General features: G+C 35.5%; 1 protein-coding gene across 4 annotated transcripts; it reads left to right on the top strand.

Moving 5' to 3' along the window:
• Positions 1-26050, top strand: USP16 (ubiquitin specific peptidase 16). Of its 4 annotated transcripts, none has more exons than XM_079155909.1 (19): positions 1-153; positions 935-1119; positions 3296-3396; positions 4867-5045; positions 8184-8287; positions 9483-9586; positions 10497-10678; positions 11194-11289; positions 12246-12376; positions 12672-12759; positions 13759-13837; positions 15147-15238; positions 15598-15654; positions 16247-16423; positions 18269-18926; positions 20165-20259; positions 21168-21254; positions 24329-24485; positions 24582-26050. In XM_079155909.1, exons 3-19 carry the CDS (start codon positions 3336-3338, stop codon positions 24704-24706), a joined length of 2472 nt encoding a protein of 823 aa, XP_079012035.1. In that variant the 5' UTR covers positions 1-153; positions 935-1119; positions 3296-3335; the 3' UTR covers positions 24707-26050. The 4 variants fall into 4 exon arrangements, with proteins under 4 accessions (XP_079012035.1, XP_079012032.1, XP_079012034.1 ...); XM_079155906.1 differs by having other exon boundaries at positions 10494-10678; XM_079155908.1 differs by having other exon boundaries at positions 4-153; positions 1057-1119; positions 10494-10678.
• The last annotated feature ends 246 nt before the right edge of the window (positions 26051-26296 follow it).

The following is a 26296-nucleotide window of genomic DNA, read 5'->3' as shown; positions in this document are numbered from 1 at the left end:
TCCCATAATGCCGCGTCCCGGAAGTTGCGGCTTTCTAAGGGACACTGTAGAATCGACTCTGTTGCTCTCTATTCGTCACCGGGAGGAAGACGGAGCCGGCTGTCTAGCCGAAAGGCCCATTAGGAGATGCAGTTATGGGCGCTGTCATCGTGGGTAAGTTTCGGGCCCACCAACTCGCGACCACCACTCTCCCGAGCCCCTGCGCTCGCAGAGCACGGGTTTTTCCGCCCAACCGTGTTCTCCCTGGAAGGCCCCTGAGCATGTTACTCTGTCTTTTCCGGGGCCACGTTCTCATTGGCTTCATGTCCCGTCAGTTCCCGGAGCTGGCCAATGAGTTCCTGGTGCTGGCGTCCTTGTCGACCCGCGGACCCCGAGATTCCCCCGTGGGTGGGGAGCAGTTGGAAGGGGAGGGCAGAGAAAGGGAGGAGGCGTGGCGGCCTCCGGGAATGTGGGTGGGCGGCTGGCTAGCTACTGGGAGCGCCTGCCAAGCGGGGCTGGGTTTGTGGCTGCGTCCTTTCGGTTAGTGAGAAGAATAGGATCCGTCACCTATCCGGGTGAATACTCCTACGAGAGGACTAGTTTTCGCAAAACTCGAAAGCTTCTTTAATAAAGACCTGCTGACGAGAGTGTTCCACACACTTAAATTTGTAATGGAAGCGAGTAGGCAGAGGAAGACTGGGAGGGCACAGGGAAGGGGATTGGATTAATATGAGACGTGTAGAACTAGCTCTGATTTAAAATTTCATGAGGTTCTGTGAAGAGTAAGTTGGCTAAGACGCTAAATCTTAAGACTCAGTTGAAAAAATCTTGTAGCTTTATTGATGTTTTATAGCTGATGACACAGTATTTTCTTCTCATGACTCATTAGTTGCCTTTATAGTTGTCAAAACTTTACTGGAGCTCTTAAGTGACCCCCTATGTCCTTTACCTGCAGCAATTAGGATTCGCCTTTCAAGTGTTCCTTTGGAGTGTGAGCTACTGCAACCAGATATACTAGTGCTGTCTTCACTACTGCAGACTTCTGACTTCTTCGTTCTCCCTTTTCTTTTTCACCAGAACTTGTTCGCTCCATTCTTATGTACCTACCTTTGCACATTGTAATCATCCTTTATGCCTCAGGTACTCTTCTATTTTTTCATTTTAACTGAAGAAGTATTTCATGAGGACCTACTGTATACTAGCATTATGCTACATGTTGTAGGTAACTCAGAAGTCATGCCTGGAACTGTTTCTTTTTCCTACAATTTCACATTGCCGAAAGAAAAAATGACATGTTCAGGTTAAAGGTTTAAGAAACAGTCCACTATAGTATCTGTTAAAGGGACAAGATGAATAGTGCACACTACAGATACTGGGGAAGTTCAGTGGAGAGGTTTATTTAAAGTGGAAGTGTTGACTAAGACTTCATTAAAATGGAAAGCTTGGAGGATTGGTGAGATTTTTGGATCAGTAGAGAAAATGCCTCAGAAATCAAAGACACAGAGGTGAGGGCAAGGTGCTTTGGAGTAGGTGCTACTGAAAAGTTGAAAGTGGTTGGAAGGGACCGTCTTAGAACCCAGAGATCTTTGTTTTAGTTACATTTCCATAACCCTGTGTTCTTTGACTATTCTGTGTGTTCCCTTAGTGAAATGCCCCCATTTAAAGGGTTGTGAAAATTATACGTAATAATATCTATGATGGACTTTGAAGATCAAAGGCACCATGTAATTACAACTTCAGGTAGTGGCTTTTTTTGTGTGTGTGTGTGAAAGAGTAATGAGAGTCAGGATTGCCAAAGCATTTGGGGCAAATTATAAAAGACTATACCTGTAAAGTTGAGGAATATGGATTTGGAAACTATTAAAGGCAAGTCAAGAGAGTGGTGTGATTAAAAATGGCATTATTGGAAAACAAATCTGGTATTGGAATGCAGCACAGATTAGAGGGAGTTGGATTGGAGGCAAGAACTTGGGCACTATTTTTTCTAAGATCTACAATTAAATAAACATCTTTAAGTGTAGGAAAATTACATAAAATATGCCTCCTTTTGTATGTCCTCGTATACTTTTGTGTTCCTTTGTTCATTCATTTTGTAAGCATTTTAGATTATCCTTGGAAAATATAATTATCAATTGTAGCTTTCATATTTTATTTAAACCTCTTTGTATTACCTTCAGTTACACTAACCCATCAAAAGCCAAAAAGGGGAATACTTTTAATACTCTAATCCAGGTAGAGCACCTGCTTTGCATGTGTTAGGCTCTGGGTTTTATCCCCAGTGTGCATATGCACGTGCAAGTGTGTACACACACACACACACACACACACACACACACACACACACACAGTAATGAGAAATGTTTTCTCTAGGCCCTAATTTGCCCTAATTTCCATTTATATGATCAGAATTTTAATGAACAGTTCAGGTATAATGCCTGATATTCATTTAAGAGGTTTGTCACTAACAAATTATTCTAATGCATAAAAATATGACTTTTCAAAGTTATTAATATTTTTAAAGTTAGAGCTGTGTGATTTTTTCAGTATTTTTCATGTTTTCTAATTTTGAATTGATTAAAGTGGTGAAATTTGATGTGCAGCCATATTTGCCTTCCAAGGTGATTTTGGCAATAATATTGTAATGTAAATAGTTGAGAATTAAATGGTAATCAATTCTTATTTAGCTAACACCTATTGGAAATTCTGGTGCAGAAAAATGCATCACTTTCTATATCCAGGTTTGAAATTATTTTGTAAAATTTCTAACTTCATTTAGGAAGTTGCTTTAGGAATTATTGTTTAAGAAAATTTTTATATTTTTGCTGTACCAGGGATTGAACCCAGGACCTCATGCATGCTAGGCAGGTGTTGTACTACTGAGCTGCATCCCCACCCCTTTTTATTTTTGAGACATGGTCTCACTAAGTAGGCTGCCCTTGAATTTGTGATCCTACTGTCTCAGCCTCCTGAGTGGCTGGGATTATAGGTGTGCACTACCATGCCCAACTGAGAGCTTTTAATTTATGTGGTAAGGAGTTAAATTTCTAATAGTGTCAAGTGTTGAGGCTTTTCAGGTTCTGTGTATGAAGACTGAGGCTCTCCCCTGATCTTTACATTTATTGAAAGCCTTTTACCTTTGCTAAGAATCATTTTCCCAAGCTATGAAAAATAGGAATGATACTATCCCATCTACTTTTTGTAAATTATAAAGTGTGATAGACGTGTGAAATACTCTATGACTTGGCTATATTTCCTTGTTCTAGAGCAATATAAAACATTTTTTTCTTGGTCAGTCTAACTTTATCTTGTTTTCTAGGTTGTATTTTGTGTCAGTAAGTAATCCATAAAGTGCCAGCATGGGAAAGAAACGGACAAAGGGAAAAACTGTTCCAACTGATGATTCTTCTGAATCTTCAGGTATATTTCACTAATTTAATCTTTAACATTATATTCCTAAAAGGATATTTTAACATATAAAAATAGATCAACATATATATTATTGTCATGTAATCTGCATTTTAACGTTTACATTTGTAAGTCATTTAATAGTCTTCTGTGGCATTTTAGTAGCATATTATTCCATTGACATAAAGGGTCACAAGTGCATATTTCATTATTTATTCTCCACTGTTACACACTTAGGTAATTTTTCACTTTTTACTGTTATGAATGGAATAGTAATGAACATCTTTGTTGTTAAATATCTGTACACATCTAATTATTTTCTTAGTATAGATTCTAGAATTACAATTGTTTTGAATCAAAGTATAAATACTTTCAAGTCTCTTTTGATCGTGTTGCCAAATTATTATCCAGAAATGTTTTACTAATTTACACGCTCCTTGCAGCATAATCAAGTGCCCATTTCCTTGAACGTTCACCAGTGTTGGTTGGTTAGTATCATTTGTAAAAATTGTTGCTAATTTGATAGTTCAAAAGAGTAATTTTTTCTTCTTTGGTGATTGGGATTAAGTGGTTTTTCTGCATGATCTCATTTGTTTTTATATTTCTCTTGGTGAACATTCATTGATCATAAAACTAGTTGTGCTACTTGAATAGTTTCTAAAACTCCAGTGTCCCTGAAACAGTGAAAACCCTTTAGAATGGCTTGCAAAACAATTTATTCATTTGACCCCAACATGTATTCTTTCTGGGTGATTGTGAGGATTAAATGAGATATTGTATGTAAAACACTTAGCACAGCTTATAGGATGTGTGGATATTTTTACTACTATTAATGTATTCTAGGACTACAGATGTTACCTCGTGAAAATTTTGGAGACTTTAGCTACCTCTTCTTGTGATGCTGTAGCATGTTTTGGAAATTCTTATAGGTTAATTCATTTAGCTTTGTTCTTACCAGAATGTGAGCTGTTCAAAAGAGAAGAGATGTGGCTTGGTCACTTTTAGGTTCCCTGATATGTAACATAGTGCCTTGCCTGAAGTATGTGTAGTGTTAATTGAATGGGGGACTTTCTCTCCAACTTCCATAAGATAAAGGAAATCAAATATGATAAAGGGTCTTCTTTTAAAGAAAATAGCCAAATAAATTAATTTGTAGGGGTGGTAGTGATTATATTTAGAAATTTAAAAAAAGCAAAATTTCAAACTTGTACATGATCTCTTTCTTGGAGGCTTCGTGGTACAACACTTGCCTAGGCATGAGACCCTAAGTTTGCTTCCCGGTACCACCACCACCAAGAAGAAAAAAAGGAAAAAAAAATGAAAAAGTCACATAATCATCATAATATTCAAATATCAAACAAGATTTTTAGGTTTTTGATTGTTTATAGGGTAAATTCAGTTTTGAAGTTTGAATGAAAAACTAAGTTTTGACATTAATAAAAATCTATTTTTGGCCTCATTTTTTAATTATTTTTTTAATAGAACCTATATGTATACACATTAGAAAAGGATTGGAACAGGGTAATTTGAAAAAGGCTTTAGTGAATGTGGAATGGAATATTTGTCAAGACTGTAAGACGGACAACAAAGTGAAAGATAAATCTGAAGAAGAAGCAGAAGAAAATCCTTCAGTTTGGCTATGTCTTAAATGTGGCCATCAGGTATGCTTACATTTTATCAATATGGGATTTCAGAAAACTCTTTGAACTTGTTTTAGAAGGTATTATCTAAAAGTACTATATGGCTAACTAGGATGAAAGCCTGCTCTCTGGGGAACTGATTTTGAGAGTAAGATTTGTATGTTAGCAGTTTACTGGTGATTGTTCTCAGAGTTAGGAAACAGGGTTAGACTGAGGGAGGAGTTAAATGACTCCATTGCACCTGGTCCTCACCTGACTATAGTGAACACTGGCCTTTGAGACATGTCATGAATCAAGGCAAGGAACCTTTATACCTGTGCAAAGACCTTTATGGTGGAGACCTGACCCTGGAGAGAAGTAATAATCATGAGCAGGTTCACTCCCTTTCGTTGAGGATAATTCCTGGGGATAGATGGACTTTGCTGTGAGCTCTCATCAGGCCACATTCCAGGCTGTTGTGGGGGGTGGGGGTGATGAGTACGTTGGTCTTGATGGTGAGTGTATGTCTGCCTGGTATATCACTGCGTCTATAACATCGGATCACAGGGATTGCCATGGTATTAAACATCCGGCTCTCAGTCAGTCCTTAGTGATGGCAAGTTATGTTTGTAGGAAATTGGAGTACTAGGCAGTCTTATCATGAAGGTACAAGAGGAGGCAGAGAGCCAATTTACTTTTCCAAATTTTTTAAGTTGAAAAATTTTACTGAAACATTTATAGATTCAACATGTAATCCTAAGAAATAATAAAGATTTTCTTAAACATTTGGCAGTTTCTCCCAGAGTTAAAATTTTATAAAACTACTGTAATATCACCACTAGGATTTTGATAGTGATACAGTTCACCAAATTCAATTAGATTTCCTAATCTTACTTCCTCTTCCATTTGGTTGTGTATGTACATGTGGTGTATATGTGTATTATGTTCAGTATATTTTGTTACCTATATAGATTTGTGTATCCACCACCACAGAGTGTTGAATAGTTCTAATGTTGCACGATTTCTTGTTTTGACTTTTTGTAATACTTAACAGCTTTACTGCCAGTGTCTCCCTAGCCCCAGACAAACACTAATCTATTTTCTCAATTTCTAAAATGTTATATAAATGGAATCATATAGTAGATATCTTCTAGCAGTTGTACAGTTTCTAGTCTAATTCCTAGATCCACTTTGAGTTGACTTGTGCAGAGCGAGAGGGATCTAGAATCTTTCTTCTACATATGAGTATCTAGTCTTTCTAGCACCATTTGTTTAAAAGGTTGTCTTTTCTTCAGAGTATGTTTTTGTCATGTTTTCAAGGATCAGATGACTGTATCTGTGTGGGATTGTCTTTGTGTTTCTATTCTGTTCTATTCGTCTATGTGTCTCTTTTTATGCCAGTAACATAGTTTTTGTTACTACAGCTCTGGAGTGCAATTTTTTTTTTTTTTTTGGTGCTGGGGATTGAACCCAGGGCCTTTTTCATGTGAGGCAAGCACTCTACCAACTGAGCTATATCCCCAGCCTTCTGTAGTGTAATTTGAAGTTAGTCCTTTTTAATTTTTATTTTGAGACAGGGTCTTGTTAAGTTGCTTAGGGCCTCACTAAGTTGTTGAGTCTGGCCTAGAACTTGCAATTCTTCTGTCTCAGCATCCTGAGTCACTGGGATTGTAGTGATTCACCTGGCCAACTCCCCCTCCCCCCACTTAGAATTGCTTTGGCTATTCTGGTATTCTTATTCTTCTAAATGAATTTTTGGACTTTTTTTTTGGTTTGTGAAGAATGAAATTGGTATTTTGATGGGGATTGTGTTGAATCTGTATACTGCTTTGGATAATATGGGTATTTTAACAATATGAATTCTGCCTATCCATGAACATGGAAGGTCTTTCTATTTTCTGATGTCTTGTTCTATAATTTTCATTGTAGAGATCTTTTTCTTCCTTGGTTAGATTTTTTTTTTTTTTTGGAGTGGGGCTATTGTGAAGGGAATTGATTTCCTTTTTAAAAAATTCATTATTGGTATATAAGAAAGCTCTTGGAGCCAGGCATGGTGGCACATACTTGTAATCCTACAATTTGGGAGGCTGAGACAGGAGGATCTCAAGTTCAAAGTCAGCCTCAGCAACGCCAAGGCACTAAGCAACTCAGTGAGACCCTCTCTCTAAATAAAATACAAAATAGAGTTGGGGATGTGGTTCAGTGGTTGAGTGCCCCTGAGTTCAATCCTAGGTACTCCCCCCCACTGCCAAAAAGAAATAAAGCTGTTGATTTTTGTATGTAGATTTTATATACTTGGTGGATTGTTTAATGAATGCTTAACAACCACCTCCCATGTGCTGTTTTCTTTTGCTAATAGAATAATTCTATCAGTTTGAGCCTTTGAAATTTATAGTTCAGGGGAAAAGGACTATAAATTATTTGTATTTATTATAAACATTTAATAATCCTAAAACAAAATAGAAAATAAGGAACACCACCAGCAATTTGCATCGTGTTTTATACAAGTTTGTTTATAGGAAGAATCCAGTATTTTTTCATCTGAGAGGAGGGGACTTTTGAGTAAATTCCTAAATAGTGGGTGGGATTTGGTCAGGATTAATGATGAAGGATTCTAGTACTAATGGAATAACACGGAAAAAATCCTACAGTTATGAAAATGCTGGGTGTGTTTTTTAACTGGTAGTTGATATGTAAATGTGGGAATTAACATTGGAAAGATAAGTTGGGGTCAGGGTATCAATTTATTAGGAGTTTAAGAGAGCAATTTGTAATCTTTGAATTGTATATGAATAGAGCTTTGTTTTAGGAACATTAAACTGAAAAAATGTGTATGTGATGAGGGAGACTGAAGTGAAGAGAATATTTGGGAGGCTGTTAAGAGTCCAAACCAGATATGATGATTTACTGTGTTAGTGTGGTTTATTTGGAAAGACAAATAGGATAGGAAGAGTACTTTTAATATATGGTTTTCTAACTGCCATCTACCATAAATTTTCTCAGTTGCTTATGGATATGTAATTTTTAACAAAATCCAGACTTTCTAGAGTTTTAACTTTTTATTTTCAAAATTGTAAGACTGACAGAAGTTCTTGAGACACTTCTGTATGCATGACCAATTATGAATTCTCCTCTTCATGAATTTTTGTTGCTTTGAGGTTTATGATTTTGCTTCTCTAGGGCTGTGGCAGAAATTCTCAGGAGCAGCATGCTTTGAAGCACTATATGACACCAAGATCAGAGCCACACTGTCTAGTTCTCAGTTTGGACAACTGGAGCGTGTGGTGAGTGTCAGTTCCTGTGTACATTATGTGAAATACTGGAAATGAAATTGTTTGAAGCTGTTTAAAGAGCAAGAAAAGTAAACTCTTTGTAGTATTTGTTTACCATCACAGAAGGCTAGAGAATGTTACGAGATGCTTTTGCTAGTATTGTACACACGTAAAAATTGTAGCATATAGAAAATATAGGGCTTTTTGCCCTTTTGTATTTCTTACTTATGAGATTATAAAAGATGGTGGGTTGTTTTAAGTTTAAAGGTTACAATGCTAAGAAGAAATTTCAGATAAGTGAAGATAAAGTAAAAATTTGGCCATGATTTGTATGAAAATAAATGTCAGACTGGTATGTGTTATTTTTCTGGATTTTAACATCTTTAAAACAGATTTTTACTTCATTTAGAACAATTTTCATAACAGTGAACATCATTTGTCAGTTGTAAAATTTGTTTATTTTGTTGGTATAGGTCTGTAGTTTAAATTCTGTGTAAAAATTGAATTATGTGTATTTCAATTATGTCTAGAAATGACTTTTGACCTTGCTATGATAACCAGTCCAGTAAAATGTCTGGAGTTTTTAATAGTATATTTATGTAGCCATAGTTCTGGCTAACTTTATTAATAATAAATGAGATTTAATATGCCTAGTCTTTAATGGGCACAATGGCACAGGTCTGTAATCCCAACAACTTTGGAGGCTGAGGCAGGAGCTTTACAAGTTCAAGGCCAGCCTCAGAATTTAGTGAAACCCTGTCTCAAATAAAATAAAAAGGACTGGAGGTGTGGCATAGTGGTAGAGCACCCTAGGTTCAATTCTCAGTACCATACAGAACATGCACACACAAAATATGCATAATCTTCTTCAGGAAAAGATTTTGTGCATGTATGTGTGTGTGGTACTGGAGATTGAACCCAGGGGCTCTACCACTGAGCTCCATTCCCAGCTCCTTTTTCTTAAATTTTATTTTGAGGTAGGGTCTCACTAAGTTGCTAAGGTCACCCTTAAACATGAAATCCTCTTGCCTCTGCCTCCCAAGTCCCTTGTGCCACCCACCCAGCTGAGAAAACAGAATTTTCATTTTCGGTTGTTTTAATAGAATAATTTGGCAGTACATACTTTGGGTTTCAAGAGTTGTCATTTTTCTCTCCCTTTTTTGGTTGTCAGTTTATCGTTTTTCTTCTGTGATCTTTTTGGACACAGGTGTTACCTCTGTGATAATGAAGTCCAGTATTGTAGTTCAAACCGATTGGGCCAAGTGGTTGATTATGTTAGAAAACAAGCTGGTAATGTAACTCCCAAGCCAGGTAAAATAATTTGTTTCTTAATAGATACTGTAATGTTGATGATATATGTATCTGCATAATAATATATTTATTATGCTACCTAGTATTACATACAGCTGAGTAATGTTAGTTGTGATTGATTTTAAACTCTGAAACTATTTTTGATACAGAATGTAAAATGTTGAAAACTCATACCATTATGAGGTGTTAAAATGAGAAGCATTATAGTTGTGAGAGATGACTAGTTATTTGTGACAAAGGTCTGGATGGAGGTAGTGGGCAGTTCACCCTGTTCCTCTGACTTTGTGGGGTTACTGTAGATCTGCTTTATACAATATTTAGGTGGTATACTTTTAACAAAGTGTTAGTGGGTCTGCTAAATAAAATAAAGATTCATACCTCCTTCTAATGATCAGATATGTCTCAATTTCTTCAGGGTAATTAGATTAATTGATTTGACATATAGTATTTGCTTTAGGCTTATTTTTTTAGATAGTTGTGGTCACAGATTTCTTTGTCAGATCTAGAGTTGTGTGTTTTTAACTTGAGTTAATTGAGTTTTGGCCCATAGAATGAATTGTTTTAAAATTTTATTCTATATCCACATTGTTTACTCGTTTGTTTTTTGTTCTAATTTCACAAGGTAAGAAATGTTCATTTGTAGGAAATCTTTAAGTAACAAAAGGGAAAATTTATATGAAAATACATAGTTTGTTTTCATTTCTCAAACATGCTTATGTCTCTTTTGAAATTTGTTTATTCATTCTTTTTAGAATAATTTACCTACACTTATTAGGTAATGCTTAAAATCAAATTGGTGACAATGACATTAGGTAAAAATCACCAGTTCTAATGCTCTGTTCCAAGTATAACTTTGAATTTGATGAGGATATATTACATATTTTGCCACATTTTTTTCTTTTTTAAGCAGAGAAGGATAATAGGAACATTGAACTTGAAAATAAAAAATTAGAAAAAGAGAGTAAAAATGAACAAGAAAGAGAAAAGAAGGAAAACACGACTAAAGAAAATCCTCCCATGAATTCTTCCCAAATAACCGTGAAAGGACTCAGTAATTTGGGAAATACATGTTTCTTCAACGCAGTTATGCAGGTGCCAGTGTCATTTTTCCCCCCTTTAAAAAACCTTTACCCTGTAGGGCTTGTTGTTTATAGTATCAGGTTTTCCCCCTGTGAAATTTATTTCTATGCATTCAACATAACGCAAGTAATTTATTATTGTGTTTTTATTGCGTGTTAGTAAAGCATTGTGGTGAGCACTGGGAGTGATGGGGTTTTAACGCAGTCATGGCCCCTGCTCTTGGAGCTTGCGTTTGGCCCAGGGGAGCCAGGATAATCTCTATAGAAACAAAAATGTAATTAAAAGTGGTGGTAAGTGGTGGCAAGAGAATAGTGGTGGGAATGTAGACCAGGTACTTCTACCCAGGTGATGAAGGAGAATGTCCCTCTGAAGTGATGAGTAAACTCAGAACTGGATTTTAGCCAGAGTGGGGGAAAGAACTTGTCATGACTTTTCATTTCAGTATTGGTTTTGAATGCATACTTAGGAAATAACTGAATGAATTAATTTGCCTTTATGTAATTTCCCTTTTCCATCCTGTATTATAGAATTTGTCACAAACACCAGTGCTTAGAGAGCTACTGAAAGAAGTGAAAATGTCTGGAACAATTGTAAAAATTGAACCACCTGATTTGGCACTAACAGTATGTACTTTAAAAACACTTTTATAAACAAGTTTTCTCTGCGAATATCTATATTCTGAATTTTTTCAAAGAATTGAGACTCTTTTCTACATTATTTCTTTGTTTTTGATTTTGTTTTTATTTTGTACTTTTGTTTTTTCCCTTGGATGCTACAAATTGAACCCAGGCCTTGCATATGCTGCCACTGAGCTATATCCCCAGCCCTTTTGTTTTTAGTTGACACTACCAAATTAAACATGTTCAGGCTAATGGAATTTATGAGGAGATTTTACACCGTGAGCTAGTGCTCTGCTTCACTTTTGGCAAGGTTGATATTTGTGTAATTCTAGTTCTGCATTTTTGTTCTTAACGTCTTTTTTTTTTATCCCTGCCCCACCTTGGTACTGGGACTCAAACCCAGCCTCACACATGCTAGACAAACTCTTTACCACTGAGCTAATACCCCCAGCCCTTGTTTTTAACATCTTTTAAAGTGATCTGTAGTCAAATGAATTCATTTTTATTATTTACATTTTGCTTTAACTTTTTCAGTTCCTTGGAAGTAAGTTCCTGATAATCTAAAACTAAAATAGAGCTGAATTCTTCATAAGATGGTCTTTTACATAAAGTGTGTCGTATGTGTATGTGTGTTATGGTGGGTATTGGGGATTGAACCCAGGGATATTGTACCACTGAGCGAATTCCCCAGCCCTTTTTATTTTTTATTTTGAGGCAGTGTCTCACTAAGTTGCCTAGGCTGACTTCAAATATATGTCCTCCTTCTTGAGTTTTCTGAGTCTCTGGAATTACAGACATGCACCACTGTACCTGACATGTTTTTGTATCTTTTGATATTCCTTTCAAACTTAAATAGGGCAGCTCTATCAGGAACTTGGTAATATATGTTAACTAGTTACATTTGGGTAAAGTGATTTTAAAATTTGACTGAAAAATGTAATTTTTATTTCCGTATTCAGGAACCCTTAGAAGTAAACCTTGAGCCCCCAGGTCCTCTTACCTTAGCCATGAGCCAGTTTCTTAATGAGATGCAAGAGACCAAAAAGGGAATTGTGACACCTAAAGAACTCTTTGCTCAGGTCTGTAAAAAGTGAGTATCCACTCAACTGTGCCTTTAATGCATCAGTAAGATGCTGAGAAATAACTTAAAAAGTTAATGACGCTAGAGTCAACCCAGTAAATATATATACTAAATATAATTTACTTCTGAATTTCAAGAATTGTACTTTATGTGATAATTAAATCTGCCAAGGGCATTATTAGACTAAACAGAAATTTTGAAAAAAACCAGAACACCCTAATATTATGATATGATCCTAAGGTCTCTTAAAAATAGCTTCATGTTTTAGTAGACGCATTATTGCTTTCTTTTCTTTTTTCTGCAGAGCAGTGCGGTTTAAAGGCTACCAGCAGCAAGACAGCCAGGAGCTACTTCGCTATTTATTGGATGGGATGAGAGCAGAAGAACACCAAGTTAGCATATTATGACCACCATATTTTATAATTCCATCTCATGAGCTTGTCTGCCATTTGCTATTTTAAGGGTTATCAAGCAATGGAAGCTAGTCATTGAGGCCATTATACTTTTAAATTTTTTTCTGTACTGGCTTTTTCAACCAGTGTTTTCTTCATTAGAATAAATCAAGATAATTAGAAATGATTCTCTTTTTCATGGTGCTTTAGTTTACTTGATGTTTATAGCAGTGTTGTTTTTCAAGGGTCCTATTGTGCTAACCTCTACCAACAGATAATTCTCCCAACCAGTTCTCAGTTGCAGCACACCTTTTTCTGAGTGTGTTTTAATACAGTTTTTTGAATATAGGAAGCATTTTCATTTTATAAAACTTAGGAAACTTCTGTTGCATTTAGAAAATTTGTTGCCAGGATGTAAAATAATATTTGGTGATGTGAATACACTAATCATCATGATAGTAATGGTGATAGCAACTTATACTAATACTGCAGTTTCATGGAGCACTGTTCTCTGTTTTATTTGAATTAATTACCTTAGTTCTCACAACCAATCTATGAGGTAGGTGCTCTAATTATTTTCTCATTCCATAATTCTGAAGCTAGGGTAATAGAGAAGTTCAGGTCTCAGCCAGTAATGGTGGAGCTGAACATCTAGTTCTGGAGTCAGTCCCTGTAGCTCTCATGCAAACACTTTTTCTAGGACAGTACATTTCGATGTCTTTCCTAAGGAGGTGGGCATGCTTTGAAAAGCTTTGGTTTGCATAGATTTAAGATCTTGAAATAATAAGACAGTTCCTTTATTCAGGGGTTAGTGATTGCTTAAGAGCATAATTCTTTTTGGCTCCTTGAATTAATTTTGAAAATGTGATTTTGGAAATATTAATTTTTATTTCAGTAAATCTGGGGAGCTACATCTTGATCCTTTCTTGGTTACATATTTTCTAAGGAAATTAACTTTAAAATTTAATAGTATATATATATCCATTTTATTACTTTTAGAGAGTGAGTAAAGGAATTCTTAAAGCATTTGGTAATTCTACTGAAAAATTGGATGAAGAACTAAAAAATAAAGTTAAAGGTAATGTCTAACTTTTTGAACTAAAACACTATAGTTGAATTCCTCTGTACCTTAGGACAAGATTGCTGGCACTTGTATTTCAAATCCACAATTATTAACATATAATTTTTCTACATCACTGTTGATTTTTAAAAATTTACTCCATAGGTGAATATTTTTTAAAAAATTAACTTCTGGTATATTTTTATGCATTATTACAGTGAAATTTATAAAGATAGAACTAAGATGATATCATAGACTTATTTTTCAAAAACATAGAAATACAATTAACAGTAATATATGAATCACACTAATATGAGTTGTCAGTATTTGTTTATTAATTATAGAGCCAACTTAGTTTTTATTGTTGGGTAACATGTAAGGATTTAGGACAGATCTATCCAGTAGATCTTACTCTGGTGATGGAACTCTTCTATAGGCTGTCCTGTATAGAAGCTACTAGCTACGTATGGCTCTTGAGCACTTGAAATGTGAAAGGTGAAACTGAAAGAATGAATTGATATTTAATTTTAATTAAGTTAAATGGCCATAAGTTACTAAGGGCTACTTGTATTGTAAGCTCAGGTTCCAATCAACTCTTAAATCTGCCTCCTTGGTACCCTGGTGAACCTGGCCAGTAATAGAGAATTGTGGCTGCTGGCACTATTTATTATAAAAGTATGTTTCTATATAAGTGGACACTTATCATTTGAATAATGCATATAAATTTTATGTATTTGGAAAATTAAGTGTTTAGGTAATAAAATTATGTCACCTTATATTAAGCTTATCGAGATTATTTCTAGGAACTTAGAAAAATCAAAAGGAAGATTTCATCTGAAATAGTTTCCTGAAGTTTTTGTTTGTTTGTTTGTTTTAAGTATAAAAGTAGTTCAATTTTAGAGTTCATAAAGCAAGTTACATGCATTTTCTCTCCCGGTTTGCTACCACAGTATCTTTCATCAGCAAATCAGTGAATGTTAGAACTAGACATTCATCTTCGTCTGATCTGCTTGCTCATTTTACTGCTGGAGATATTAGTATATAGAAAGTTTTACTGACTTGGCACTGTTTGGTACACACTGACTAAGAGATCATGTTTTTTCCTTATTCATAAAAAGTGATTGTGTTCAGTTGTGTTATGTCCAGAGGTAGGGTATATATTCTGTGGACTTCTGTAGCATACAGTTAAATAATTAATTATGAATAGGGAAAAAAATTATGGGATAAGAAATTAAAAATAAAATTTTAGAGTTAGCCAGTAAATGGTTTTACCTTTTCTTATTTAATTAATTATATAAAAGTAATCATAAACTTTTTTCCTCTACAGATTATGAAAAGAAAAAATCAATACCAAGTTTTGTGGACCGTATCTTTGGTGGTGAACTGACTAGTACAATCATGTGTGATGAATGCAGGACTGTAAGTGAACATAGTGTGTGCTGTATTTATTCATTAATGTTTACTGACAACAGTTTATTGTTCCCTTCACAAACAGAAATCTCTAACTTCATACGATATTCTTTGTTAAACTATCCAAATGTGTATGATTTTTTGCTGGAGAATGTCAGCACTCCTAAAATTTGAAGAAGTTGCTTTAACCTTTCAATTTATTTCCCCTAACCCAAAGTCCTCAAGATTGTGTATTTTTTTCATTTCATATTTTCTTAACCTTTTATTAAAAACTAGTCCCTTTTCACCCAAATGGAGAGAATCTTAATATATAATGTTTAATGTGAATTTCTTCCTTCCTTTTACGTTTTCTTTTTTGTTTGGTTAAGGTCTCCTTGGTTCATGAATCTTTCCTTGATTTATCTCTCCCAGTTTTAGATGATCAGGTAAGACTATGAAATTTATTTTGTTGAAGTACATTTTTTGCTTCTGTTAGATTTTATGGGGGAAGAAACCTTGTCATCTTTTTCAGATTTATATATTACTAGTCCATGGAGAATTTTTTTTCCTGTGAATTAGGGGTCCCTTGCCTTATAACTTAGTGGTTAAAGTCATACCACACTTACTTTATTCTCTCATTCTCTAAAACTATCATTTATTTACAAGGAAAGAAAAGAATTAAAAGAAGTACATATGGTAGGTTATATAAATAACTTATGAACAGAAAAGACATTTAGAAATGGACTTACAATGTGATACAGCATGTAGCAAATAACATCCATTATATTCCTTTCTATTACACTTAGATGTGAGGTTCCTTTTTGGCTGTTTTGTTAGCTTTTTTTCTCAGTATGTGAAGATTGCTTTCTAGTATGTGAGATGAATGCCTTTAGTCCTAGGCATGTTTTCAAATATTGTGGAAGTAAAACTATTATAAAATTGAAATAGAAAAATTTTAGGTAACATGAATTTTCTTTCAACCACCAAATGGTAGTTGTAAAGTTTTCATACTGACCCACATTTTCTCCGTATTTTAAGAGTGGTAAGAAAAGTATAAATGATAAAAATCTGAAAAAGACAATGGAGGATGAAGATAAAGACAGCGAGGAAGAAAAAGATAATGACAGTTACATAAAAGAGAGAAATGATATTCCTTCAGGAACAAGTAAGCACTTACAGAAAAAAGCAAAGAAGCAAGCCAAAAAGCAAGCCAAGGTGTGTAAGGGAAAATGCATGCTTTTCTTATTTTACATTTTGAACTACTTTGTTGTCTGAATTTATTTGACAGTTATAGAATTAGCTCATTTAGTATTATCTGCAGGGAAATTGCTTTGAGTGTATATGAGGAAAAGTCATATTTTTTTAATCTGGCATTATGTGTGACAACTGTTTTTATAAACTTAGTTCATTTTCAACTTCGTTTTTTGAGTTGTTAACACTTGACATTTACAAATTTTAAAAAGTATAAAGATCCACAGTAACCTAAGTAACCTATTACTATCCTTTTTTGACACAGATAACTATTGTCTTTAGTTTTCTACATATCCTTCTGGAATTACTTTTGGAAAATATGAGGAAATACAAATAATGTTGAACTCCCTCCTCCCCCTTTATTTTTTTAGTAAAAACACTGTTCTGGGCCTGTTTTTTTTTTTTTTTTTTTAAATTTTCATTTTATTTTATTTATTTTTATTAAAAATCATAAATTTACATAGGGCAATGTTGTTTGATTCATTCTGTTATTTTTTTTTTTCCCCTTTCCCCGGGCCTGTTTTTTCTTAGCTTATATCTAGTTAGATTATTGGATTCCTTTCCATTTCAGGATAGAAAGTTTCTTCACTTTTCTTTTCAGTTGCATTATTGTTTTTTTCATGGATATATCATAATTCATTTAGCCACTTCTCTTTTGATTTAGGTTGTTTCTAGTCTTTGCTGTGATGGTCATTGCTACAGTGAATAATCCTGTATTTATATCACCTGTAGGGTAAATTTTGAGAAGAGGGATTGCATTTGTAGTTCTAATAGATATTTCCTAGTTGTCCTTCACAAAGGTACCAATTTATATTCACACCACCACTTGTTTCTTCTGATTTTGATAGCAGCGTGCTGTCAAACTTCCAGATTTCTTCTAGTCTAGTAGGTGGAAAATATTATCTTGCTGCAATTTTATTTTGCATTTGTTTTAGTATAAATTAGGTTAAGCATATTTTCATATTTGAGAGCCATTTATGTTTTCTTTTTTTGAATTTTTCTTCCATTTTTCATTTGTGTATTCCTCTATTTTTCCTGACACATGTTAGAGTGTTTTGTGTTTTCATGTGCTGCTCTTCCTCTTTCTGGTGTTATAGGTTAGCCTCACAAAGACTATTCTTTCAGTTACAGCAAAAAATGTTATCACCTCTGGGTCTTTAAATACTCAAATAATAGGAATTTTGATGAACTGTCTTTGTTTTTCTCAAGAGGAAAGGCTACAAAGACAAAACAAAAAAACAATGATTTTAGGGGGACAATCCTTAATTGTCCTTTACACATGTGTCCATATGGCCTCCTTGCTTTTTCATTAACTTTGGCATCCATCTTTCTGTCCAAAGCAGTTCTGTACTTACACATTTTTTCAGTCTGTTCTTTATCTTAGTGAAAACTTGGCCAGATAATCATAATCATAAGTCATATGGATACATCTTTCTGCTGTGAAAATTGTCAAATCCACTACATGGTATAATTCTTGGGTTTAACCGTTGTGTTCTGCCTAGATCACGTCTCTTAAAAAAAGAATCATACTTGCATATTTCTATTTCCCCAGTGGAACAATTTTTTGATTGCTTCTGATTTCATATAAAGATCTTTTCTTCATAATTTACTTGAATCCTGATAGCAAAGAAACTTTTATAATGAGATTCTGATAGTGAAGTCCTCCTTATTGAATTATTTTTGATCAATAAATAGCAAAACTTGATATGGAACATGTGCCCTCTTGTCTTCCTCTCTCTCCATTTCTTTGTCTCTCTCCGCCCCCCCACCTTTTTTTTTTTTTTAATGTTTTATACTCCTTTTACATAGAACCAACGAAGACAACAAAAAATTCAAGGAAAAGTTCTTCATTTAAGTGATATCTGTACCATTGACCATCCTGAAGATAATGAATGTGAGGCTGAAATGTCACTTCAGGAAGAAGCAGAAATTAAATCCAACCATATTTCACAAGAGGAAGTTACACATAAATTTTGTGTTAATCAGAAAGATGTGAATGGCCAAGAAAAAATGATAGAAAATATAAATGACAATCAGAAGTCCATAGAGGAAATAGACATTAAAAATGTCAACATGGATAATGATCTGGAGGATTTGGCATCATCTCCCTCTGAATGTACTAGGAACTTAAATGGTAGCTTTCTGAAAGAAAGTAATGGAGAAGTGGACATTTCCAGTGATTTCAAAAACCTTAACTTAAATGCTGTTCTTCAACCTGATGAAATAGATATAGAGATTCTGAATGACAGTCATACTCCTGTGACAAAGGTATATGAGGTCGTAAATGAAGATCCAGAAACAGCTTTCTGTACTCTTGCAAATAGGGACACTTTCAGCACTGATGAGTGTTCAGTTCAACATTGTTTATATCAGTTCACCCGTAATGAGAAACTTCAAGATGCAAATAAACTGCTTTGTGAAGTATGCACACGGAGGCAGTATAATGGACCAAAGGCAAATACAAAAGGTATTTAGATTTTCTCACTGTAAATAAAATTAATATTAAGGGGGACTTTTTGCACTGTATAGGTAGAGTACTCTTCTGTTGTGATCTTATCAGGATTTGGATGACATGAATAAGTTTTAGTAGAAGAATCAAAGACAAATTTTATTGAGGTGACTAGCATTCTGTGACATTGCAGCAGCAGTAGTTAAGTGGGACAGTATACTGTCCAACACCTCTCCCTGAGGGTAAATCATCCCACTGGAATGCTGTCACCATGGCCTCCTGACAGATAGTGATTGTTTCCTTGCATCTTCAGCTCCCTGTAAGCACCCAGGAAGTCCTCCTTGAAGTTTTCAGTGTACTTATGTGATGTGACTAGTGCAGAGTACTAGAATGACGGTCCTTTTGTACAGTTTGTGTCAAAAAAGAAACAGACATTGACAATTCCCCTTCACTTCCTCCCTTTCCCTTTTTTATTTTTTTAAGTTCGGTAAGTGGGATAGGAAAGGGCTATGAATTCCTGAGGACTTTTACTAAAGTGGTTGAATTGTTTTAAAATCGTAGCTTTTTATTTTTTGACATGTAGATATAAAAAGTAAATTGTGTTGCTTTTGTAGCATTTTTATTTGATTTAGAGAAGGCATTGGCAAACTAAGTTTCATGGGCCAAATTTGAGGAGCATCTACTGATTTTTTATGGTATCTGAGCTAAAACATAGTTTTCTTTGGTTTGGTTCTTTTTTTGTGGAGGGAAATGCACCAGGCAAAGGTGCATTGCCAAATTGATGATGTTCCACTTTAAAAAAAAATGTGTGAGAACAAGCTTATATTGGGATTGAACCCAGGGTCTTGTGCATACTCCTGAGATTCCCCACCATTAAGCAATTCCTGTAGCCCTCAAAAATGTTTTTTATAAATGAATATTTGTAAATTATGTGATGAAAGGAAACAGCCATTTTGAACCCTAACAAACCAAAATGTTATATGTCATCTAAACTAATTTCATTCTTCTCTTTAATAGAAGTGCACTCAGATTCAATTATTAAATTTTTATTTCATCCATAAAATTTTATGGGAAAAATTTTTTCAAATAAAATATCTAGAAAATATCCTTGGATTTTTGCCTCTTGATCCAAAAACCTAAAATATTTAATATCTTTCCCTTTACAGAAGAAGTTTGTTGATCCTTGCTTTAGATTTGTGAATGCTTTAGAGGTTAAAAATGATCTTTCACATGCTAAAATTTGTCCTTTTCTCTAGGTGAAAGGAAGCATGTTTACACCAATGCCAAAAAGCAGATGCTAATTTCTCTTGCTCCTCCTGTTCTCACTCTTCATTTAAAGAGATTTCAGCAGGTACTATTTGTTACCCCAAATTTGTTTTAAATATGTAATTTTTACTTTGTTATTGTTTTGATATATTAATATGTTTCTTTGGTTTTCTTTTGCTCTTTTGTTTTTCCTTAATTCTAACATCGAAGAAATATGAGTGTGTGTGTGTGTGTGTGTGTGTGTGTGTGTGTGTGTCTGCGTGTGTAATACATAATATGTGGGCAAGATGAGGTGCTTGCCAAAGTGGAAGAGGCATTTAGGCACAGTCCTCCCTCAGTTTTATTAGAACTTATGCTGCTCTTCTTTGTATAATTAGTATCTTATTTATACCTTAACTTCACATTAAAAAAAGACAATGTAATACTTAAATCTCACATGCAGGAATATTATAATAAATTTGTGTATGCCATTTTATTTTTACTAACCCTTGATAAAAAGATATCAATATTTTGGACTTGCATCATTTGGTTACCCTGTCTTTTCTTGCAATAGCAGTATAACTTTCAAATTCTGTTCCAAATTTCTAATCTGACTTTTATGGGTGATTAAGGCAGAAGCATTCAACCTGGAAGTTGTGATCCTCCTGTTGCAGCCTCCTGTTCCTGGGATTACAGGCTTGTGACCGCTCTGCCTGGCCCAGCTTTCTTAATGTATTGGGGTGTTTATGTGTGTGTGTGTGTGTGTGTGTGTGTGTGTGAGAGAGAGAGAGAGAGAGAGAGAGAGAGAGAGAGAGAGAGAGAGAAAGAGAAAGAGAGAGAGAGATGCACTTAGCAAAAACAAACTAACTTAGGTTCAAGTAGTGGTCAGGAAGAACAGTGTTTTAGGATTGAACCAGGATAGATGCTGCTGTTCTTTGGACATCAGAGTGGGGTATTACTTAGCATGTACAGCATTCTAGGGTAAGAACTGAATTTGTTATCCTTCTCTTTTAGGCTGGTTTTAACCTACGCAAAGTTAACAAACACATTAAGTTTCCGGAAATCTTAGATTTGGCTCCTTTTTGTACCCTTAAATGTAAGGTAGGTGAGCAAGAGTGGTCTTTTTAGGCAAATTCTTTGAAGTGAAATCAGTTTAATATGGTCCAGTGTTTAGATTATTATACATAGAACAGGTATGGACTTAATCCAACATGTTGATGATTCTGGGAAAGCCCTGTAAAGTAGACCATGCCTGAACTAATACTTAAAGTAAAAGTTAGTGTGGTGAGTCAAAATGAAATGAGTTTTTCAGGTGTAAATCACAACAGGAACTAAGGCATAGCAGTGTAGAATAGTGTGCAGGGACTGGCAATGTTAGCAGTTCTAGAGCTTACAGAAGGTATAGGCAAGCAGGGAAATGAAGCCTGAGAGGTGAGCTAGCCATGAGGAGTTCATGGTGAGGAACTTCTTAGGTATGCAAGGGGAGACCTTGAGGAGTTTAAAGCAATGGGGTGACGCAGGTTATGTGTTGACGTGGAGACTGGATTTTAGGAGGGAAATTCTAGATAGGGAAGTGAATTAGGAGCTGTTGAATTATTCAGTCAGTGAGTATTGAGGCTTCAAGTAGGGCAAGGGAAGGGAAGAGTGAAGGAATATTTCAGGATACAGCAACATTAACCACTTCGAATTGCTTGGTGCTGAGACAGAGGCCTTTACTGGATGCTGGGGTGACTCTTGGAGCCTGTATGAATAGGCAGATGGAGTGGTTATAAATTGAGGTAGGAAATATGAGAAGAGCAGGTTGGGGGCTGGGGATATAGCTCCGTTGGTAGAGATTGAACCAAGACCCTGGGTTCAATCCCAAGCACCGCAAAAAAAGAGCAGGTTGGGAGATGGGTCAAGGACAATGAGTTCAGTTTTGGATACAGTGTCAGTCAGATGGCTTTGAAATATTCGTGTGCTTTTGTTGAGGAAGCATGTCTGAAGCCCAAGGCAGAAAGGTTAGGCTGGAAGTAGAGGTTTGGAAATCATCATGTAGGCAGTGATTAGAAGTGAGATGGGATCCCTAGTATATAGCCTGAATAGAAAGATGAGGTAGCCAAGGGCAGGGCTTCTGAGCATCTGAGTGAGTAGGGCACAGGTAGGAGAGGACACATTCTGTGTGAAACTTAAAATGATGAGAATTTCCTTCCTTTCTCCCAGTTAAAATTCTCAAAGGTGTGATTTCAGAGCAGGTGAGTAGAGTAGTTGTAGTTATTGTTATCACCACAGGACTAGGTTATTTTAGCTGATAAGTGGAAATACCTCTCATTACTTTTGAATACAGCGTCACCAGGAATCCATCTTTTGCCTAAAATACCACTGCCCTGTCCTTAGGTTTCAAGGAAAGGACCAAGTGTGACTCAGTGTCAAGAATATCAGAGAAAGGGATTGAAAACTACGGATTAGACAGTACAGAGGTCACACTGTGGATTTTCAGAACAGCTGTGGGAACTTCAGTGTGTTATGGAGATCAAGTATGTGTATATGTTAGAGGCTTTGTTGAAAAGGAAAAGTGGTGGGTCAGTGAAGATTTTTTAAAAAATCTCTAAAAGTAGGTTTGTAGGCCTAGAGGAAAATCCAGAAATTGAAGGTACTAGAGGAAGAGAGGAGGGTTGGGCTGAGACATTAAGTTGGAGTTTGGTCTTTAAACCTAAGGAAGAAGATTGTTTTCCTGAGAATGGAGTTGGGCAGGGTGTCTCAGTTTTCCTGAAGTGGGAGGTGAGGTCAATAAAAAAAAGATTGGGGATAAGGAGAGGCAAAAAGACAGTGGTGAATAGTTGGGTCCATTGCTGTGGAAGACATCCATGAACAGTCAGATAGCTCACACATGCTGTAAGTTCTCACACTTTCAGTTTGTGCATAGGAAATCACCTGGGAATCCCATCTACAAAGTGATTTTGTAGGTCTGGAGTAGTGTCTGAGAATCTGAATTTTTAATAAATTCTCAGGTGGTGCTGCTTCTGCTGTTTCACAGGCATCTTTTTTTTTTTTTTTTTTTTTCTTTTTTCTTTTGTTTTACTGAGGACTGAACTCAGGGGTACTCAGCACTGAGCCACATCCCCAGCCCTGTTTTGTTTGTATTTTATTTAGAGAAAGGGTCTCACTGAGTTGCTTGGGCCTAAGTTGCTGAGGCTGGCTTTGAAATCAGGATCCTCCTGAGCCGCTGGGATTACAGGTGTGCACCACCACATGCAGCTTTACAGACATCTTGAATAGCAAAGTGTGTATACTGCATATGGTAATGATGACAAGTTTCACAGGCCAGGAGAAAATGAGGATTAGGTGATCCTGTTAGATTAAATAGTACAGAATAGCTGAAGTGAGAGTTAAAGGAATAGAATTATGAACTGAGACTAGAAGATTAAAAAGATTCTGAAGTTGAACAGTTTTAAGTGATATCCAAAGCCTAGAATCTAGTCCTGACCATGATGATCAGCCAAAATGGAATGGCAGTGAAAATTCTGAGGGTCACCACTTAACATTGAAATCTCTGGAAAGCTGACAGGATTGAGTGAAGTAAAAAGTTCTTTGGTGAATATGGGGGCATAGAGGTGAATTTAGTGACAGTAGTACTCTTGAGGACTTTTGTTACAAGAGAACATAAATAGAATAGCCTATAATTGGCCCTTGCCTTAGAGAATATTTGTCCTTATTGTTAGCCCTGTGGCATATGGGATCTTAAAAAGCAGCCTCTGATCTGGGTGGGGAAGGTGAGCAGTTTGTGCTTCTGTCCCTAGAGGGCATTTGAAAATGTGAGAGGTGGTTTTTGGTACACAAATGACGTTGCTATTTTGTTAAGAACTTATATTTTGGGTGAGGACTAGGGTAATTATCCTAGCTCCTAAAGAAACTTTGGCAAGTTCAGTTACTTAGTATCTGGGCCAGTTAACTGATTATATCAATCGGCTCATGGCTTATGGTTTAGGTAGCAGGGAAACAGTAATGGCAACTTTCTGATAAAAACAAGTATCTGTGTGCTGAGAAGAGGTAGGGGAGAAAATAGTTAAGTTCTGACTCACGAATAGTTTCTACCCTCTCAAAGGCTGAAGACTGTGTTAATATAAACTTGTTTTGCGATAATACCTGTACAAATGGAACTAGAACTAACTTTTGGATTCCATTTGATTTTAAAGAATGTTGCAGAAGAAAACACAAGAGTACTATATTCCTTATACGGAGTTGTTGAACACAGTGGTACCATGAGGTCAGGACATTACACTGCCTATGCCAAGGCGAGAACTGCAAATAGTCATCTCTCTAATCTCGTTCTTCACGGAGACATCCCACAAGGTAAGCTGTCCTAGAAAACGTAGGCATTAAGCACATTATAGCACAACAAGATAGTAATTAACTTGAATCTTCCCATTTATATTTTCCCCTTGACAGATTTTGAAATGGAATCAACCAAAGGGCAGTGGTTTCACATCAGTGATACACATGTGCAAGCTGTGCCTACAACTAAAGTTCTAAACTCACAAGCATACCTCTTATTTTACGAGAGAATACTGTAACCATAACAAAAACGTGCTTTCTCTGGAAACACATTTGTGGCTTTTTTAATGGCTATATTAGTAACAATAAAAAAATTAAAGACTATAAATCATGTTCACTTAATACAAAGTACCTGACAAAGAAATGTTTATTTAGTATCAAAGGAAACACTTAAAAATTCTTTTTTTTTTTTTTTTTTGTATTGTCATAGTGGTTTTTATTCCTGCTTCATTTCTGAAAAGAAAATATTAATTATTTAAGTCCACTGTGCTTAATGTTTGGGTGGTGGATCATGACACATCAATAAAAACTGACTTACCCCCAATACTTGTTTTATTACTTAGATTAAGTTGCATTGACTGCACTAGATAACATTTAAAAAAATAGTTTAAGTCTGGCTAATGAAGTTGTATTACATTGTGTTAATTTTATGAACACAGACATTTGGCATAATTTCATAAGCACAGATGTATACGGCTGCCGTATACAGTTGGGAGAAGTGTCTGTAATTCTTCCAATGCCACTGAGTGTACATAAGCTGTTATTTGCTGTTACCAAAGGTAAACACTTAGGACAAACTGAGCCAGTCTCCTGCCTACGATTGTAATTTGGGGTACCAAATACCCTTTTATGTTAGCATGTCAGAGAAGGCAAATAAATTCCTTTTTAACTCAAACTAGCCAGTACTGTTACTTGCAACCTGGAAAGGTTTAGAACACCAACCCTGTTCCATTTTAGAATTTAATGAACAACAAAACCTTCTTGTATCATTCCTAACCCTGAGGAGTTTAAGAACCAGTCAATCAAATTGTTTATAAAATGCCTTTTAGCTAGGTGCAATAGCTCAGGCTTGTAATCCATGCCTCAAAGCTGAGGCAGGAGGAACACAAATTCAAAGCTAGCCTCAGCAACTTAATGAGACCCTGTTTCAAAATATAAAAAGGGCTCAGTGGTAAAGCACCAAGTGGGTTCACCCAAAAACAATACCAAAAAATACCAAAATTTTTTGAAATACCAAAAATAGCATTTTGAAATACTATTTAAGGGCCTATGTCACCAATACATATAATAGCATATCCTATAAAAATAAATGAACCTTTTGTACATGTTCTTTGCCTTTTCAACACTCCTTACTAATCTTAAAGAGGATCTGCTTTGTGAAAATCAGTTTGCCTACTATGGACATCTAGTTCAGAAATTGGCAGACTTTTCCCCATCAAGGCTCTGATAGTTAAAATTCTATGCTTTCTGGGCTCATTTGGTCTGTCACAATACTCAACTTTGCCATTCCCTTGTGGAAAGTGGCGGTTGACTGTACAGGTGTGACTGACTAATCTGAAATTAAAAAAAAAAAAAAAAAAAAATCAAGCAGCAGGCCATTCAAGGGAAGGAGACCCCTCTCTACACATGTTAAGTCACTTGCTTAAGTCTCACAGCTACTGTGATGACTACATTAAGTCCCATTGTCCTAAATGTTTAACACCTATAAAAATTTGTAAGTTGAGCAACAAAAAAAAATATCACTTATGGTAACATTTAAAAACACTGATTTTATATTTCTTTTAAGAAAGTAGGCAAATGATTAAAGGGTTTGAAAATATCAATTTCAG

This window comes from Sciurus vulgaris (assembly GCF_902686455.1).
Source record: "Sciurus vulgaris genome assembly, chromosome: 10".
Classification (NCBI taxonomy): Eukaryota; Metazoa; Chordata; class Mammalia; order Rodentia; family Sciuridae; genus Sciurus; species Sciurus vulgaris.
Note: the sequence above shows the minus strand (reverse complement) of the source record. Positions and strands in the feature narration are given on the sequence as shown.